Raw genomic sequence first — 19163 nt, forward strand, 5'->3', positions numbered from 1 at the left:
CTAGTTCTCCTACCGACTCCAATACTAAAAAGTGTGCGAAATATTATCTTAATAGGACATACTTTTTAAAAGAAAGTATTTTGCAGCACGCAGTTGCTGCTGCTCGGCTTTCGTCAACATAGGGTGCCTTAGGGTACTCCAATGGAATTGCCGGTCAATACTTTCTGCTACTACAGATTTATTATATCTCATATCCCAACATACTCCAGATAATATACTATTGCACGAGACTTGGTTGACAGCTGGTCAACATTTTCATTAAAAAGCTATCGTTGTTTTCGATTGAATAGGCCTTCCCGAGGTGGAGGATTGGCTTCGTTCATTTCATCTAAAATTTGTCATAGAGCAAAAATTTCATATCAGAATATATATCCTGAAAGTGAAATTTTAGTATTTGAAATAACACTTCCAAGCTGCGCACCGCTCTCTGTAGTTAATACCTACTTCCCTGCTGGGATACAAGATGTCCCTACACTTGAGGTCACCGTGGACTATACTGCAAAAATAACACGTTGTTCGCGGGTGATTTCAATTCACATTATGTGGCATGGGGTTTTCGCACTGATGCATCCGGGAGGCGTTTATGGGATTGGGCTGCTTCGAACAATTTTACTTGCATAAATTCTAAAGCTGCAAATTCGAAGTTGCAAAAGTCTGTCGATTTCAGTCGCGCTCTGTCTTAGACTTATCATTTTCCAGCTCAGGTTTATCAGTCGCATCTTGGGCTGTCGTTGATGACGCCACAAGTAGTGATCACCGTCCTATATTGATGGATACTGTATATGTGGCCCTTAATTCATTTAGGTAAGGAAGTACACATTTTCGTGGGTTATTCAAAATTGAAGAAAACGTTACAGTTCACGTTGTCTTCTTTGATATGTATGGAGAGAGACACTAAAGCTATGAGCATTTGCTCGGTTTTGAAGGGTACCTTAAAGAAATCGGAGTTTGTAGTATTGACAGCAAAACGTAGTTCTGGCTGTCCCTGGTGGAACCCTGACTGTGCACGTGATTATAGACGCCGAAAGGCGTGGAAGAAACTTCTTAACCAATACCGTTGTCCCTCAATACTTTTAAGGGACTATGCCAATACCTTACAAATTGTAGCAACTATACATATGCTGCAGCTATGTTTAAACGAACAGTGCAATTAGCAAATAATAATGGCGATGAAAAAGGTTACAATTTTCTGTCGAAGAGTGACAATAAAAAGGCGCTTTTTAGATTTCTTCGTTTTCACAAGGCTATACCAACGTCCGTTAGTATTGATTCAGTAATCCTATCGCCTAAAGAGTTATCAGAATCATTGGAAAAAATTGCCAGAGTATTAGAAAAGCGTTTTACATCTCAGTTACAATTGAACTTTGTCAGGCTTGCATCCGAGGACAATTTTATAAATGTAACGATTGATGAGCTGGCGCACGTTGTGAGACTGCTACCTGCCTCAGCTCCAGGTCCAGATGGTATCACAACGAGCATGCTAAAAATATTATTTGACGTGTCTCCACAGGACCTACTTAATATCCTCAACTACTCCCTTAAGAACAGTTGGATTCCTCCAGATTGGAGGCTGCTAAGATTCTTCCACTGCTTAAGAAACAAGTAGCGGGATTGCATATGGACAACAAGGCCCATTGCATTAACCTAGCTGTAATATGAAACCAATAAAAATAGTGTTATATGTCCGTATAATGAGGTTTTTAACTAATAATGCATTACTGAGCTCATGTCAGATCGGATTTATACCGGGAGGCTTGATTTGGTGCGCGCACGTTGATTTGGAGGGACGCATAAAGCTTGCTCGACACAGGCGGCAGTATGCAGCGCTGGTGGCTCTTGATATAGCTAAGGCATACGACAGTGTAAAGCATGTCATCCTCCTGAATATCCTAAAGACCGTGAAGTTTCCCCAATATATTACGAATTAATATTATTAATATTATTAAAATATTACTCGTATTTTGTTTAATATTCTAATGAGTTCAATTCCACTGTGTGATTATGTACAAGTGCGTGTTTACGTAGATGACGTTGCATTCTTTGCGTCAGCGAGTGATATTCACTCACTGTAGAGAATATTACAATCATATTTAACAATAATTGAAAATTGGCTTGAGGATCTTCGTATGACATTAAATGTTAAAAAGAGTGCCTTGATTGTATTTCCCTTAAATATACCTGTTAATGTCTACCTCCAATACTGTCAAGAAATAATCCCTCAGCGTGACTTTATTAAGTATCTAGGCGTTATATACTATCCAAAACTTAGATGGCGCAACCACATCGAACATGTTGCGTCTAAGGCAGCGCGCGCTGATGGCATGATTCACAATCTTGGTCACCGTCTGGGTTACGCAGGGACACTCTCATTATGATTTATCGTATGTATGTTCGACCCGTATTGGAATTTGGGTGCATTTTATTCTCTGGTGAGCCAGCATACAAGATTAACTCCCTCGCTGTTCTATAGAGCGAGAGGCTCCCCGGATTTGTCTTGGATTGCCAAAATTTGTTGCTAATAATGTATTATACGTCAAGAGGCTCGATTATCCACACTCGTTTGCAGATTCCGCATCCTTACTGTAAAAACCTACTTAACTTTTACGCATTTTCACTGAGACGCTCGCAGTATGTATTTATTAAGGAACGAGCTGCGTTCTTTGAAGAAACATGGTCCCGTCTACACAATCCGCAGGTTCTTTTTGTGCAAGCACAACTAGAACCATTAAATATTCAGATACGCGAGATCATGGTAGAGCACTGAACGGGATCGGGCTTACCCGAAAGCCCGTGCGCGGCCCGGCCCGTGGGCCGGGCCGGGCCGGGTAGAACAGTTTTTTCACGGGCTCGGGCCGGGCTCGGGCCGGGCTCAGGCACGGCGTGTGCTTTTTGACCCGGGCCCGGGCCGGGCTCGGGCTTTCTGGTGGTGTGCATGTAACGTGCAGCGAGTTATTCTCGGGCGTCTCAACTCTGAAAAACATTATTTTTCGGTCTCGGGCCGGTTCGGGCCGGTCGGGGGGTTCGGGCCGGTTTCGAGTCGGGCTCGGGCCGGGCTCGGGCCTAAGGTAAAGGGGTGGCGGGCCGGGCCGGGCGGGTAACGTAGATTATTTCCGGGCCCGGGCCGGGCCCGGGTCTCGCCATAAAAGTTTTGATCGGGCTCGGGCGGGCAGCCCAACGTAAAAACGGGCCCGGGCCGGGCCCGGGCTGAAAAAGTCGGCCCGTGCAGTGCTCTAGATCATGCCCCTCAAAAAATCCGTAAATGCTATTGGAATTGAATATGACGACATATTTGCTCCCAATGCTAAACTCCTGCCAACTAGATATCTAAGCGAATTATTGCAAGATCATTTAGCGCAATTGAAAATGAATAATGTAATAGCGACGGATGCATCAATGTTTGAAGAGAAAACGTGTGTAGGCATTTTTTCTGAGGCGCTATCCTGGCCGTATTCAATGCGACTTCCTGAATTTACACCTATATTTCAAGCGGAATTATTATCAATTACTTTAGCTCTTCGAAAACTTCCTGTACATTCTTCGACAGCTGTTATAGTAACCGATTGGTTGACAGTGTGCACAGCGCACACCTCATCCTCAGACAGTACAGTTTTGAATGAACTAGAAACATTCGTCCATTCGACCTTACGTCTGGTACGCTTGATATGGGTACCAGGTCACCGTGGTTTATTTTTAAATGAAATGGCCGACACACTTGCACGTACGTCCCTAGATGGACCAGTCATGTATATTCTGCCGACTTCTGATTATATCACCGCGGGTAGGTTTAGAAAACTATCTCTTTTAAAATACTCTGCAAGACAGACATTCCAGATAACACACTTAAACCATTTGTTTTACCCTTGGGACGATCAATGGTGTCCCACACGTAAATTGGAAATCTCCCTCACAAAATTACGATGTCGTATTCCACCGCAAAATTTCTATCTACACAGGTCTGGTCTGGCGATTCCCCCTCTATGTCATTTCTGCAAAGAACTTGAAACCATTGATCATTTTTGTATTAACCTGCCGCCGATTCGCAACCCAGAAAAAAAAATACTTCAAAATTAGGCATTGCTATGAACACTGAAAACAGTATATCCTCTAGCTGGGGCATCTACATTGGGTTTTAGCGACAGGAACGTATGCAGAGGCGTATGCGAGTCCCTTGGTGACACAAGGAGAATACTTAGTTAATTTACTTACCTATTATTTTTCAAAATTCCGAGTTACGTTAATTTACTGGTTTATTATTTATTAATTTTCAAAATTACAAATAAATTGATTTAAAAATGTATTTAACATCAGGTTGTTCCATCGTATAATTTCAAGAGTTCCCTCCCATATATTCCCTCAAGTTCTCTCCCCCCAGCCCACCCGTATAACCCCCCCCCCCCCCCCCCTCCGTAGTGGGTATGCGCCATGGTATAGGAAGCAAGCAAAGGAGCGCGGCGCCATTTGCGCGGTGTAGGTGTAAAGAAAGAGGAAGTCGTGCAGACACCTCGCGTGACTGGCGGACCGCGCGGAGAGCCGTACCTTGCCTATGGTTCCTTCCGAAGGTGATACCCGCTTCTCGTTCGATCGCAATGAAGGTAAGAGGCAACAACGTCTTTTTCGCCACCCCTGCGAGTGCTGTGCTAACTGGGACGGCACGTCATGGCCGTCCTATAGGGAATTGTAGGGGCCGCGCATCACAGTGCACAGCATGCCCTGCTTCGCGACGTGCGCGAGTGGCACCGTCTTGTCAGTCTGTAGGTGAAAAACTTTTCACGTTTCACGTCACAAAAAACTTCCAGCGGGATACTGGCGTGCTCCGCGGTGACTTGGAACTCGTTGCAGACCGTGCCGTTTCCGCGGAAGACGTGAAAAATAATGCCGGCGGAATGTGTTTTCTGCCCTCAGAAGTCATTCATTGGTGTCCCTCGCCGCTGTCTCCATGACATCCTACGAAAGCTATCAATTGAAAATGTCGTCCCAACAGCCTCGAACTCACGTGGGTCCGCAGGTCGTGTGGGGCTGCCTGGCGGGTTGTGACGTGTTCTTCAGAGGGAGGAGAGAGGGAAAAGCGGATATATATACGCAGGTATATACACAGGGTGTTCAAGATTACGCTTTACGGAATTTCTAAAAATCGCCTGTGGCAGGTAGCATAATTCTTATCGTTGAGCTGGTTTTGTTCGAAGAGGCGGACATTAGTAGCCCGAGAAATCGCAACACATATTCAACTGATTAACAAAAATTGTCCAATTAACTTCTTAGTTGATGACACATATTGCAATTTACGAATTGTAGCCGGTGAGTTTGCAAACGCATCCACTTGAAATGAAGTTCCAGGATCAATCATATTGGTCATATCGATTGAACATATTGATAGAGCTAAATTTTCAGCGTGCATGTTGTGTCCGAAATGGTTAATTTCGTGAATTGTTGGCCACTTCTTACTGGTCGATCTCGCGGCCAGTGTACGACACTTCAAATCAAACTTGTATATATGTCTTCTCCATTCGTGAAGCGTCGCTGGCTGTGCCTTAGGGGGGCTCGATAGCAGTTAAGGGGTACTACCGAGACACCCCAGTCGATGGATGGGTGGATACTGTGAGATGGATATTCTTTTTGTTATTTTAACTAATGTCTTGCCTATCCTTCTTTTTTTTCTTTTTTTTATATCAGACAACGAATTGTCAGCATCAAACATTTTGAACCATTATTGGGAACTTTGTTTTTTTACGCCTCCGTTGTTTGTGATCTCCCAACTTTTCTGCCACCAAACCTCCAATCGCCTTTTACTAATCTCTGTTGCATACGTGTTTACTTCCCCCTGCTATCCCTTAACCTATAGGCTTCAAGGCCAGCGGAGCCTAAACCGACAACTGGATAGATATCTCCAAATTCTAATAAAACACGTTCCGTCGTTTCCCCAGCTTTACCGCAGCAAGCACACGCTTCTTCCTTCTTCCTTGTACCTCGCTTCATAACTACGTCTTCTAAGGCATCCCGATCTCGCTTGGAAAGTGATGATGATGACAAAATGTATTCATTGAAGGATGGCTTGAAGGCCTATTATGTGGAATAGGAAGGGGAGAGGGGAGGAGTATTGAGAGCCGTCCTAGAAGCTGCGCGTCCTTGGCGAAACCCAAAAGCGAGTCAAGAATGGCCCTGTCGGAATCCTCTAATCCAGTTGCCGGCCTCATCCACTCCTCGTAGGACGACACTTGCACCGCCCTCAGGTGTCGGTCCCGCTGCTTAGCGTAGCGCTGGCACTCCCAAAACAAATGGGCTGCGGATGGTCGCGTGGCCACGCCGCAGTCAGGGCACCTGTGCGCCTCCTGGGGTGCTTCTTGGTTCTCAGAGGCTGTCGAGGGGCCAGGTTCCTGCGACGGAAGAGAGTCGGGAGAAGGGAAAGGAGGGCGCCTCCCACGGCGTGGCCGGTACTGTCGCCACCGCTCCGTACGTCCGGTGTGAGGACGAAGCCGGAACGGAGCCTATGCAGCAGCACCTGCCCCGACCTGGGAAGACCCGCGGGAAATGGGTTTGGTTCTGGCGGGACACTCGCACGGAGTTCCCTCTTGCGTCCGTTGGCTGCTGCTCTCAGAGCTCTGTCTGGGTCATATACAGTGGTCCTTTTGTCGTGCTACTTGTGCTGGTGCTGAGAGTTTCTGAAGGATCCCGGGAGACGACGCGGTAAGGAAGTGCGCCCGCCGCCTCATGGGCTCTCTCATTTCCCTCGATGCCCTGGTGACCAGGGATCCAATGAAGTGTTGCAGTGACCCCGCGGGCCCTGAAAGCCTGAAGGCCTGCTTGACTAGGCTTACTTCTGCTGAGGCTGTGTGGCGAGACTTGCAAGCATGCGGCGCATATTGGGAGTAAGTGTACATATCGACGTGTTTTGCCTGCGTGCTCGCCCGGATTTCAAGTTCCGTTGGGTCGTCGGCATCAGCAGTTATGAAAGCAGAATGTTTCGCACAAGAACCGACTACGTGGTATGCGATTGCTCCCTCACTGGTGCGTGGGTCGAAACCTGCGTCAGTGTACACATGTTCTTGGCTTGGTGGTGCGTCTGCCAGACTCTGCGCGTGACGAGCAGCAAATGCTGCCCGACGGTGCGCATGTTGTGGGCCCTTTGAGATATCTTCCCTTTGAGATATCATAAATTGTTTCTTTCCTAATTTTGTTTTTTTTCCCTCTTAGGTAGTTAACTCATAGCCGGTTTCTTTTGCATTGCCGCCACCCAGAAAATTGTCTCAGTCTCTCTGACTTCGTGTTTAACGTTCTTTGTTATCATGTTTCTAAGTATACCTGTCGCATACTTGCTGGTATAGGCTTCCTAGTTCTTTTCCTCCACTGTGAGTCAATATCTTTCATGTACAAATACTCGAACACTCTCGCAACCCATTTACTTTCTTTCATATTCCTCAGTCGTTTTTTGAAATCAATTTTACTCTGAGATTCCCTCACTTCAAAACTTGTCCAGCGCATATATCCCCTTGTACAACTTCATTTGTAGTCTTCCCGTGAGCGCCCAATGCGAGGAGTCCCACTGACCTTTGGTTGCTATCGAGTCCTGGTTGTACCTCTGACTTCAAGCAAGCAACCGTAAGCAACGTCTCGGCCTCCTAGATCAGGCCACCGATCTCGGAGGTCAACGAAATGCAACAGTGAGCGGATATACACGGACCATGGCTGCTGGATAAATTTTTTATCCAGTGCCCCTGCTCGGACATTTGACACCCAAACTCTGCGCCGACGACTCCACGACCGCGCTTTTAACAACCCTGCGCCACAATCTCTTCACAGTCGCGCTTACACGTGCGGTGTGCGAGAGTGATGCGGACGGACGTGAAACACTCGTTCACTTTTTGTGTGTGTGTATGTTATTTTTAAATGCGAAGCATTTCTTGGTGAACATTTGCCACTTTGACAGTATCTATCAATCTATGTATATTGTCATGACATGACATATAGGTCATGACATATCTATCTATCTATCTATCTATCTATCTATCTATCTATCTATCTATCTATCTATCTATCTATCTATCTATCTATCTATCTATCTATCTATCTATCTATCTATCTATCTATCTATCTAGCCGCATACGTCTTGGTGCTCTCATGGTCGTTTCGCTAACTTGGTATGTACCAAAATTGGCATAGGAGGACAAGAGTGTTTGACGAACATAAATGATAGGTCATGACATGTATGTCATGACATGCGTGTCACGTAGGTCATGAAACAGCCACCAACGTCTTGGTGCTCTCACGGTCGATTCGTTAACTTGGTGGGTACCAAAATTGGCATAGTATGACAAGAGTGTATGAAGAACATATATAATAGGTCATCACCTAAATGTTATGATATGCCTGTCATGTAGGCCATGACAATGACCCCGCGAAAAAAGCTGAACACTCAAAAACCGCTGAAATGGGTTCTGACGTGGGTACTAAGTGAAGGAAACACTTAAGGATGGTGGTAGAAGTCATAGTCATGAGCATGATTTAGCAAAAATGACAATGACTCAGCGAAAAAAAGATTAACACTTAAAAAGCACTGGAATGGGTTCGGACGTGGGTACTAAGTGACGGAAACACTAAAGGATGGCGGTAGAAGTCATAGTCATGATCACGATTGAGAAAAAATTACAATGACTCAGCGAAAAAAAGATTAACAATTAATAACCATTGCAATGGGTTCGGAAGTGGGCAATAAGTAAAGGAAACACTAAAGGATTGTGGTAGAAGTCATAGTCCTGACCATGACTCAGCAAAAATGAGAATGACTCAGCGAAAAAAGATTAACACTAAAAAAACAATGGAATGGGTTCGGATGTGGTACTAAGTGAAGCAAAAGGCTAAAGGTTGATGGTCGAAGTCATAGTCATGAGCATGACTATGGCTTTCGCCTTAAGGTCTCTTAGGTGTAGCTAAAGGGACTCCTGTGGACCTGAACGTCATGACATGCGTGTCATATAGGTCATGAAAGAGCCACCTACGTCTTGGTGCTCTCATGGTCGTTTCGTTAACTTGGTAGGCTCGCTGCATACTGCTTTCCATAACGTCGATTCCCACAGGGCGTGGGATCTGCCGCCTTTTTTTGTACACGCGCCTCTTCACAGGAATAAAGAGAGCCTTCGCGTTTGTACTGAAATCGAAAGGACATTTCCTGTCCTTGTTCAATCCTCGAAGAGCTTTGTTTTAACGGGATAGCGTTAACGGCCCCGTGTCGCATAAAATCCGGCGTCCGGCGTCGGCGTGCGATGTCGGCGTGCGATGTCGGCGTGCGATGTCGGTGTCCACGGCGGAGAAAATCATCACCAGCCACCCCGACCGCGCAGGCCCTCCACGTGGTGCAAGGTTTTGGTGAACAAAAATTTAATTTCTCACAGTGAAATCCGTCAGAAAAATGGTAAAGTATGACTTTACCATTCTACGTCGGATTCGGCGTCGGATTGTAATTTGAATGTACGAAAAAACATAATTCTGTTAAGAGGAAACTGAAACACAAACCCCTTTTCCAGCATTTCTACCAGACCTACAGCCACGCGCTCGGGTACTTTATTTGCGAAAATGATATCCAGATGGCGCTCGCATCCTCGGCTGTATATCAAGGGAGCCTATGACAGTGTAATCCAAAAGGACTTGTGGGACATACTGGGCACTCTAGATGTGGAAGATAGAGTAAGTAATCTTTTAAAAGATATCTATAAAAGTAACAAGGTGCTTATAAAATGGGAAAACAAGGTATCTGAGCCTATCGAGATACAGCAGGGGCTTAGGCAGGGGTGCCCTCTGTCACCTTTGTTGTTCATGCTGAATTTACAAGGCTTAGAGAAAAAATTGGAGAGGAGCGGACTTGGCTTCAACCTATCCTTTTTCAAGCAAGGAAAATGGATTGAACAGTCATTACCAGGACTGATGTATGCGGGTGACATTGTACTTATGGCTGACAGCAAGGAAAAATTGCAGGGAATAATGGACATCTGTGGTAAAGAGGGGAGATAGCTTAGGTTTGAAGTTTAGTAAAGAAAAATCGGCAGTCATGATTTTAATGATAATTAGGGCAGCGAGCATAGGATACAGGAGGGCTGGAGGTAGTGGATAAGTACAAATATCTTGGAGTGTGGATAAACAATGGGGCTGAGTACCTAACGGAACATGAAAAACATCTAACGGCTAAAGGTAGCAGGAATGCAGCTGTGATGAAAAATAAGGCACTGTGGAATTACAATAGGTACGAAGTGGTGAGAGGGATTTGGAAAGGGGTGATGGTCCCTAGTTCGACTTTCGGCAATGCGGTCCTGTGCATGAGGTCAGAGCTTCGAGCAAGGTTGGAAGTTAAGCAGCCATGGGTAGGTAGGCTTGCTTTGCATGGGAGCACACGGAAATACACCAAATCAGGGGGTACAGGGTGACATGGGATGGACGTCATTCGAGGGCAGGGAAGCTAGCAGCGAGATAGAATTTGAGGAGCGATTGAGAGAAATGGCTGAAAAGCGGTGGGCAAGGAGAGTTTTCAGTTATCTGTACATGATGAATGTTGACACAAAATGGAGGAAGCTCACCAGAAAATTGTCAATCAAATATTTGGACTGCAGGAGGGGTGCAAACCAGGAAACAGCGGTTAAGAAAAAGGTTAAAGAAACAGAGAGGAGTCTATGGAAAGCAGAGATGCAGACGAAATCATCACTGGGATTATACAGAACTTTCAAGCAAGAAATTGCCAAAGAAAATATGTATGATAATTCTAGGGGAAGCTCGTTGTTGTTTGAAGCCAGGACGGGAGTATTGCGGACAAGATGTACCGAGTTAAGTACCAAGATATAGACACGCTGTGCGGTGCGTGTGGAGAGTAAGAGGAAACGGCTGAACAACTCATACTTTTCTGTAAAGGGCTTAACCCTACAGTGCAAAGCAACAGGGCTGTTTTTTTTTTTTTTTTTCAAAGCATTGGGGTTTAGGGACGGTGGAGGCAAAATAGACTTTAGGCGGGTAGAAATAACCAAACGGAGGTTATCTGATTGGTGGCTAAAATCAAGGCAGGGGTGAAACTTCATCCACTACAAAGTACAAAATATGTTAAGAGTCATGGCTAGGTAGCGTATTCCACCGCCCGATTTAAAGGGTTCAGCCTAATCCATCCATCCATCCATCGGTCTAATTGGGACTTCGCCTGCCTGTTTTGGACAGGCGCGCGCGTCGGGGCAATAGCAAACAACTAATAAAATAATCCAAAAAGGCGCTCGGGCCTTCACATTTTAATTTAAGAATGCTTATATTGTCCCTGGAAATACGTCTTCCCAGCAGTGCATTTCTGTTTAAAGGTGATGCCGACTTGAAGGGGATCGGTGTAAGCTTGGTCTTTGTAGCTGGCTTTCCCACATTCTCTGTTGCCGTGAAGCGCTTCCAATGAAAGAAAAATGTGATGCGAACGGGGTCCGATAGTGCTATCGCGTTCCACTCTTAAAGGCGAAGCTTAAGCGGTCTCCAATTTTTTTTTTTTTTTTTTTTTTTTTTTATTGTACAAGCCTGTCATCGAAGTCTGCAGTGAAGCTGCCACACGCCACGCGGGATTTAGAAAAGAACGCCCACAAGAGTCTGTGTTTGTGTGCCCGAAGGCCGTCTAAATATCCTGGCTTGTTGCCGTGGGAAACGAAAAAGTTTTCAATGTTCCCGCAGTTTTCCAAGGTGGGAAAAACGCAAGTTAATGATCATCTAGACATTTCGCTTGCGGGTTCATCGGCACGCAACGGGCGCGGCGGTGGAGTCGCGTGCCAATGATATTTAATTATTACTATTTTTTTTCTTAACGGCGCAGGCAGCCATCTTTCCGAAACTACTGCTTCTAATGTGCCTCAGAGGAGCACAGAGCCAAGGCAAGGACCCCAACCTTGCGTTTGACTGCGCCAAAGGGGAACTGTTAAGCACCAGCACAACTCATTCGTTGGGCACTGGTGCACCGGATGCAGCTACGTTCACCATCACAATCACAGGCGCGGCCGCGCCCTACGACGGTAAGTGCTAAACACTACGATAGCGCGCGGCAGAAACTGTCTGATGGCCGCAAACAGCCGTGGAACGAGGACGGGAGGGAGAGGCGCGTCGCACCAGCGGCATGGACTGACACAGCCGCTGTACTCCATTTCACATGCGCTTAGCAGGCGACGGTGAGAAAGCCATATGCAATGAGTGCAGTCATAGAATTCTCACTCCGCGCGTTTCGCGGTGCAGTTGCGCTGTTTTACAGCAAAGGTGTTAATCCGACTTGAATCGCATAAAAAAAAAAAAAAAACGTTATTCACTGTAAAGTAATTCACACCCTTATTCACTTTTCAAGGGGGTATACAGACCAATGAGTCTAACTGCCAACTTACAGATTTTTGCAACCGATAATTTTCGAACCGGCCTTAATCCTAATTGTAAATCAACTGAAAAAAACTAATGATTACCGGTTCGTCACGAGTCGGTTCAATCATATAATGCGACAAGGGGGTGCTCAACAGTTTGCACGATTCTTCGGATAACCCCTTCTTCAATCGACGTACATGCAGATTGTTGACCCTTGAGTTGCGTTGTGTGCGAGAATGTTGTATGTGCTGGTAACTATGGCCATCTCGTTAGAGACGCATGTACTTCTGCAATCGACCATGCCAGTTGTATGTGTTCCGCGGCCAAGAAGCTGTTTCAGGGGCTCCGCGGAATCAACATTTCTGGTGACGGTCCCGATTCGGCCGTTAGGTCATCTTGTTACTAAAACTAGGTAAGTCTAGACAACCATGGAGAGCGGAGGGATATGAACGAGTTCGGCTCCATGCATGACGCCGTCGCCGTGAGGTTCCGTATAGATTCCAAGGGCGATAAAATCGTCGCCGCGCGCTATCACGGAGACCGAACGCACGGCGGAAAGCTAACGCGACCGTCGCGCGAAAGGCCGTGGGGGTATGGGAGGGAGGGAGGCGGGGCGACGCTGTGCTCCGGCACCAAAGGCGTATCTTGCAACCGGGCGTAAGGGGAACTTGCCACTCAATCTCCCACGCGAAAGCAAGAAAGCGGGACGGCAGCGCTGGAAGGAGGGGGGAGGGGGGCAGCTTCCCCTCTGCCAACAACTTCTCCTCTGCACAACTCCTCTGCACTTTGCCCGGCGGTGGCGGTCGCCCGCACCGTCTCTTATCTCCACACGGCTCTGACCTTTGTATGCGCTGTGCATTCGCCGCTCAGTTTCCGTTGGAGCGATAAACCGCGCGAACCTTCGCCCTGCCCGCTGCGGTGGCTGCGCTTGCTGCCAGCGTTTTGACAGTCGTTGTTTGCGGTCATTCAGTGTGATCTATTCATGTTTGCTTGTGCGCGCTGACACCACGATTGTTAATTCAGTTAGTAAGCGAATTGGTCCAAGTTTATGCAGCCGATAAAACTACTTACTATCCCTACTCCGAATAGCTCTCTACTAATTTGCTATCGCAATCGATGCTTCGCCTTTCGGGCGAAACTGCGACTTTTTGTCACGTGCCATGGCTCAGTGGACGTTTGGACCTGCTGTGGTGGCGTAGCGTCTGTGGTGTTGCTCTGCTAGGCCCGAGGGCGCGTTTTTTTTTTTTTTTTTTTTTTTTTTTGCCGCGGCGGTCGCATTTCGATGGGGGTGAAATGCGAGAACACCCGTGTACCGTGCATTGGGTGCACGTTAAATAACCCCAGGGTGTCAAAAAAGAATCCGGAGTTCCCCACTACGACATGCCTCATTGTCATGTCGTGGTTTTGGCACGTAATACCCTCGAGCTAAATTTTTTTTAACGCACGCTTGGTTCTTAGCCAAACAGCTAGCTAGAGTACAACGCTGTTCGAGTTGTAGAAAATATTCGTGGGGCACAATGTGCCTTCTTTTGACTTCTTTGTACGCCTTTAGCCAGCCTCTCTTTCTTAAATGCGAGTGAAACAAATTGGTCACCCTGTAGTGTGCCGAGCGCCATAAATCTTCGACAGGTTCCCATTTCGTTTTTTTTTTTTTTTTTTTTGTCGGCGTGGGCGTAGAGACCTCTTATTATGGCGCACGTAGGAACAAGTAGGAATTTGTAGAGAACAGGTCTGGCCAGTATCGAATGTACATGTATCTTAGTACTTACGATATACTTTTTGCGTATCTGATATCTGTATCATGATACAAATTCATGAAGACGTTATCAGTGTCTGTATTTTCGATACATCATACGAAGTATCATGTGTTTTAATACACAAGATACACTTATAGCAATATCCACGACGACACACAGAATCAATGAGGCAAGCAATCGACGGCAGTTAAGTGTATTCTAAGAAACGACACTTTGATGCTAACTTATTTTCTTAAATAACCGAACGCTATTAAGAACATTGGAAGCAGTGTGGCACCGGTATTATGCAGCGTGGCACTTGCTGTGCACATTTTTAATTTTAATTAATAGGTGGAATGTTGCAACTGCAAACCAATGCTCATAGCATATCCTTTTGCTAGAAACTTTCTGCTTAGAACCATTTTCGAGTAACACAGTGTCAACACGTACGTGCGGTAAAATGCATTGCTTTTCCAGCTGACAGTTCTACACGCATTTTGCTCAATGCAGAAAGGTATCATCTGGAACAGCAATGCACGTCGCTTGTGATTTTGAGCTCTTTGATTACACTTTACGAGTGCTGACCCAGTCACTATTATACGTATACCCGCACGTACGTTCCGTAATAGAATTCGCAGTGGCAAAAGCGGGGGCTAAACAGCGCACCATTTTATTGTAATTATTTTGATAGCCTCTGTCGCGCATCTGCCTTCGCGCTGGCACGCTGCAATTCAGTCAACCTAAAAGACTATTTGCCAGATTATGCAGCTATACATGACATTTGATCAGCACTTGACCACTATAGGAAGGATTTGAATAACACGAGACTGAACAACATGGCTGTTATCGCTATTAGCGAGCAGTGTGAGAACATGTATACAAGGGAACGCGGAGCCTACTTTCGCTCTACTCTGTCACTCCAGCCGTATTTTACTATTCCAAACGCATGCTCATTTACCTTTCTCATACTATATTTAGCTCACGGCCTTCGACAGTGTAACTATACCTCCTTACATGGGTACTAAGAGATAACAAAGCACGGTGAATAGTTCCTGCGCTATTTCCGGACGCTATACAGACTGTCATCCGCAAATTTGCTGCTCTGATGCTGCGTTCAGAGAATAGGATGCCCTTATATGGGTTCCGACAGTAGGGCTCAGCGCATTGAAGTATCATGACTTCTCTCATTGATTTCATTATTTGCTGTTCAATATATATAGTTCCATAGCTGGTTACCTCTCCATCACCCCTATGTATACTATGTTGTTCCCTCACCTCGGTTTAACTCCGGTTTAACTCGGTTTAACTCCCTTTCCTTTGCATCTGTCCACACGTCCGTGAACGTAATATTTACTAATTAGTTACGTGACACCCCTGCACATTTTCTTTACTGTGAGTCTACGTTTTTCAAAAGTTGCCAACATTTTATTATGTTTTTCCAACGCCCTCTCAAGAGAATGCGCAAGACGAGTTTGTTGTCAAGTGCGACCGACCGCCGAAATCTGCCGCAGTGATTTGCAAGCATATTTTCTGGAAGTTTCTACCGAAGAGCTGAGCATGGCTAATGACAGTCGGCGTCGGCATGTTCTCCTAAATGAAACATTATCTGCTATTTTATTATCTAACTTTTTTTAGTCCGACGGGCAGAAAGTCAAATCGAGATGCACGTCTTGCGAGGCCGTCATCAGTGGTGCGTACTGCGCTCCACATCGAACTTTAATATCAATTCAAAATTATGCGCACATTGAACAAGCTCACTGTGCCGTTGTCCTGATGATGATAATGAAGTATGGGTGTCTCACTCGAAACGGGGTGGTAGCATACCAAGTTCATTCTTTCAACTTTCTGGTGTTTTCGTCTCTTTAAGTACCTTGGGTACCATAATACTACATTTGCTGTCGTTTACTGACGCATAGAAACGAAAACTACATAGCGCGATGTATTGTTTATAGGCATTGTTACGTCTGTAGAATACACACAACCTATCCAGCGCGTAATACGCAGACTACGCACTGAATCTTGGTGTGCGACAATTACGAACATGTACAAACGAACAGTTAGCAAAATAACACGCTCACCCGCTTTCTGAATGTGCCGCAAAGCAGTGCGTCGTACTAAATGTAAAGGCGGCATGGGAAAATCACTGATGGCGCAGTGTACCTGCGTTGATCTGATGCAGAACCCATAGAGTGTTGCGGAATAGCGATATAATACTTGGTCAGAATGCCTCCCAAAAATGTTTGTAAATGAAATTTGAAGGGAATTCGATATCTGTGAGCGGAAGATAAGAACTTTACTAGTAAACACCTGCATACTTGCAGCGGTCGCTATAGAGGAGCTGCAATGAGGAATCAACTAATGTATCGAAGTACCTTAAGTTACAAATGGCTAGTATCCTATCGGTTACGATTAGTTTGCTAGTATATTGTACCTGTGTCTCAAATACTTACCTTCTTCGTTATCTAGTATTTGTATCATGACACATCTGCAAAGTATATTTGCCCAGCCCTGATAGGTCAGTAAAATAGATTGTCATGAAAACCGGAAGGGGGTGGAACGCGGACGGGCCGGAAAACGGAGCTCGTCGCTTTTTTTTTTTTTTTTTCCATGATCGTGAGCCGTTTTACGAGTGCCCTATATTCTTGCACGTCTCGTTCTCTCTATCTCTCTCTTCCTTTCAGTTACGCTTACTGGTAAAACTGCCACCGTCAAGTTTGTCGAGGCGTACGTGGGAGTTTACTTGGAAGGGAAGATGTTCATTCCTGGGACAACTGTAGCTGCAACTGCTCCCGTAATGTCAGGGAAGTGCACCAGCGCAGCGAAGGAGTCCAACGTACGTAGAACACATATGTCGTTCTGCAGTCGCAATGGCGTCACGTACGACAGTGTTTAAGTGCGTACAGTCAGGACGTACGGGCATAAGCATGTGTGTGTGGTCTTGTGTGTGCACGCATGTTTATATTTATATGCGTGAGCAATGTACTGTCGCACAGCTGTAGCAAAATTTCCGCGCGACTGGCCGCTCAAGGCACCTTGCGTGGATTCGCGGACATCTTTCACGCTCGGGAAAGCACTTTTATATAGCACGTATTGAACAACAGAAGGCTGTATTGCCTTGGTTTTACCCAGCTACGTCGCATTTGCATGCCTTTAAATCTTGGTGCATGATAGTTGGGACACCCTGCATTTGCACTAACACAGTGCACAGAGGTTTCAATAGCTCATAATATACATTTATGGATGACATTTCTGGTTATTAAAGGATATTACGCCAATGTAGACAGGGAATCGCTATGCGGTATTCTTAAGCACGAGGACGATGGTGCCAGCCGACTTCCCGGCACTGCTGCTCAGCGTGTCACCCCCGCCCCCCCCCCCCCTCCTCCTCCTCCCACGTTCACTTTCTCTTGCACTTCCTCCTATCTCATACCGCACATTTGAATAAATTGAAATGAAAACGCTCCTATTTCTGCCTGTAATTCGGCATTTATTTCTGTAAAAATAAAAAAAAGACAGAATGGTAGGTTTGACATGTCACATTTTGTAAGCGTGTAGAATTTGTGACGCTAGACACTCCAGACTCTGAGCCCACAGTTAGCAGCTAAAATATTATGCACTGAAATGACATAAAGTAATCAATGCCCTGCACGGCACAAATAATGCTTGTAGCAAAATATAATTTTTATTTCGTATAACCGAAAACAGTTACCTAATGGCGACCGCAGCACAGCAGCCACTCAACGGGCTGCACCAGGTGCAGTCCGCCCAAAGTTACCCAAAGATCAGTGGGCCGTTTGGTACTGAGGGCGCACGGTACAACCACAAAGGAGGCAGTGCAAGGTGACATGGGCGGGGCCTCTTGAAGTCAGAAAAGCGCAAAGCAAGAATAGTTTGGAAGACCCAGGAACTTGGATGAAAAGAAATGGGCAGCAAAAGTGCGCCACTATTTGTACTTCAAAAGCGTCGACACGGGATGAAGGAAGATGTCAAGAAAGCTGGCTACCAGGTACAGTGTATTGAATGTGTATATAGGCGGGAGTCGTCAAAAGAAATTCAGAGAAACAGACAGTAACTTGGATGCAAGGGGTGGAAAGGTATATGGAGGTTGAGACAGACGGGAACAGACTTGTACACGTTACAGTAAAAAAGTAACCGATTACAATTATAAAACCTTTAAAAAATATAATTGATTACAGTGACCAATTATTACCCCACGAAAGTAAGTGAGCAATTACCATAAAGTAATCGATTACATTTGGGTTAGTTTCCTCCCAACTTTCAATAACATTGCACGGAATACAGTAAATGGAACGACCTGGCCTGGCTCTTTCAATTCATCCTATTCAGTGCTTCCTACATTGTTAAGCTTATACTAACAATTGCTTTTCAAAATTTCCTTCGGTCATCGTTTTCCTGTAAATACATCTGCAGCGAAAGTGAACACCCGTTCGATCTGGACGCTGGAGACGAGGGTTGTGTCGTAACGTACGGACACCTTACCCACAATATTGTTGTCATGCAATGACGTGCTGCTCTTGTCTGTGTCCCCTACGAGCCGCAGCGCTTCATTGTTGCTGGGGCTCGGACAAGGGCTCGGAGAACGCGCTCCCGGCAGGACCAGTGAAAGGTTGGGAAAATCCGCGGATGATTTCCTTGCATCATCGCCCGAAGCCGCTATCCCTATTGGGTCATAGCAGCGCTGTTTTAATTTGTAGGTCGACATCTAGTCGTGTGTTAAGACGAGGAAACAAATACTAAGCACCCGAGTTTGCCTTTCTGAACAGACGCGCTCGCGAGGCTGCTGCCTGACACGATCACGGGCGTTATTACTGTAGTCCCTGTCAAATTAGAGTTCTCAAAGCTGTGTCGTCTGGTATAGCTTGACTTGTCAGTATCGTAACTGATTCAGTGCGATGGGTTACTGAAAAAAAAGTTATTGAATTACAGTGTGCGTTACTGAATAAATTAAGTAGCTGATCAACTCAAAATCTTCCAAAAAAGTAATTGATTACAATGAATTAATTACGCGTAATTCGTTACGCACACCTCTTAACGGCAAGCATGAAATCAAGGAAGAAAACTTGT

At 45.7% G+C, this 19163-nt stretch overlaps 1 protein-coding gene across 1 annotated transcript in view; it reads left to right on the plus strand.

The window, feature by feature from the left end:
* Positions 1–4479: 4479 nt before the first annotated feature.
* The window catches only part of LOC119448598 (uncharacterized), a 34467-nt gene continuing 19783 nt past the window's right edge, over positions 4480–19163 (plus strand). Inside the window, exons 1-3 of the mRNA XM_037711831.2 lie at positions 4480–4592; positions 11813–12008; positions 16760–16911. Coding sequence (XP_037567759.1) covers positions 4587–4592; positions 11813–12008; positions 16760–16911 — 354 coding nt within the window. The 5' untranslated portion in view covers positions 4480–4586. The remainder of the gene's footprint in view (positions 4593–11812; positions 12009–16759; positions 16912–19163) is intronic.

This window comes from Dermacentor silvarum, chromosome 4 (assembly GCF_013339745.2).
Source record: "Dermacentor silvarum isolate Dsil-2018 chromosome 4, BIME_Dsil_1.4, whole genome shotgun sequence".
Lineage (NCBI taxonomy): Eukaryota > Metazoa > Arthropoda > Arachnida > Ixodida > Ixodidae > Dermacentor > Dermacentor silvarum.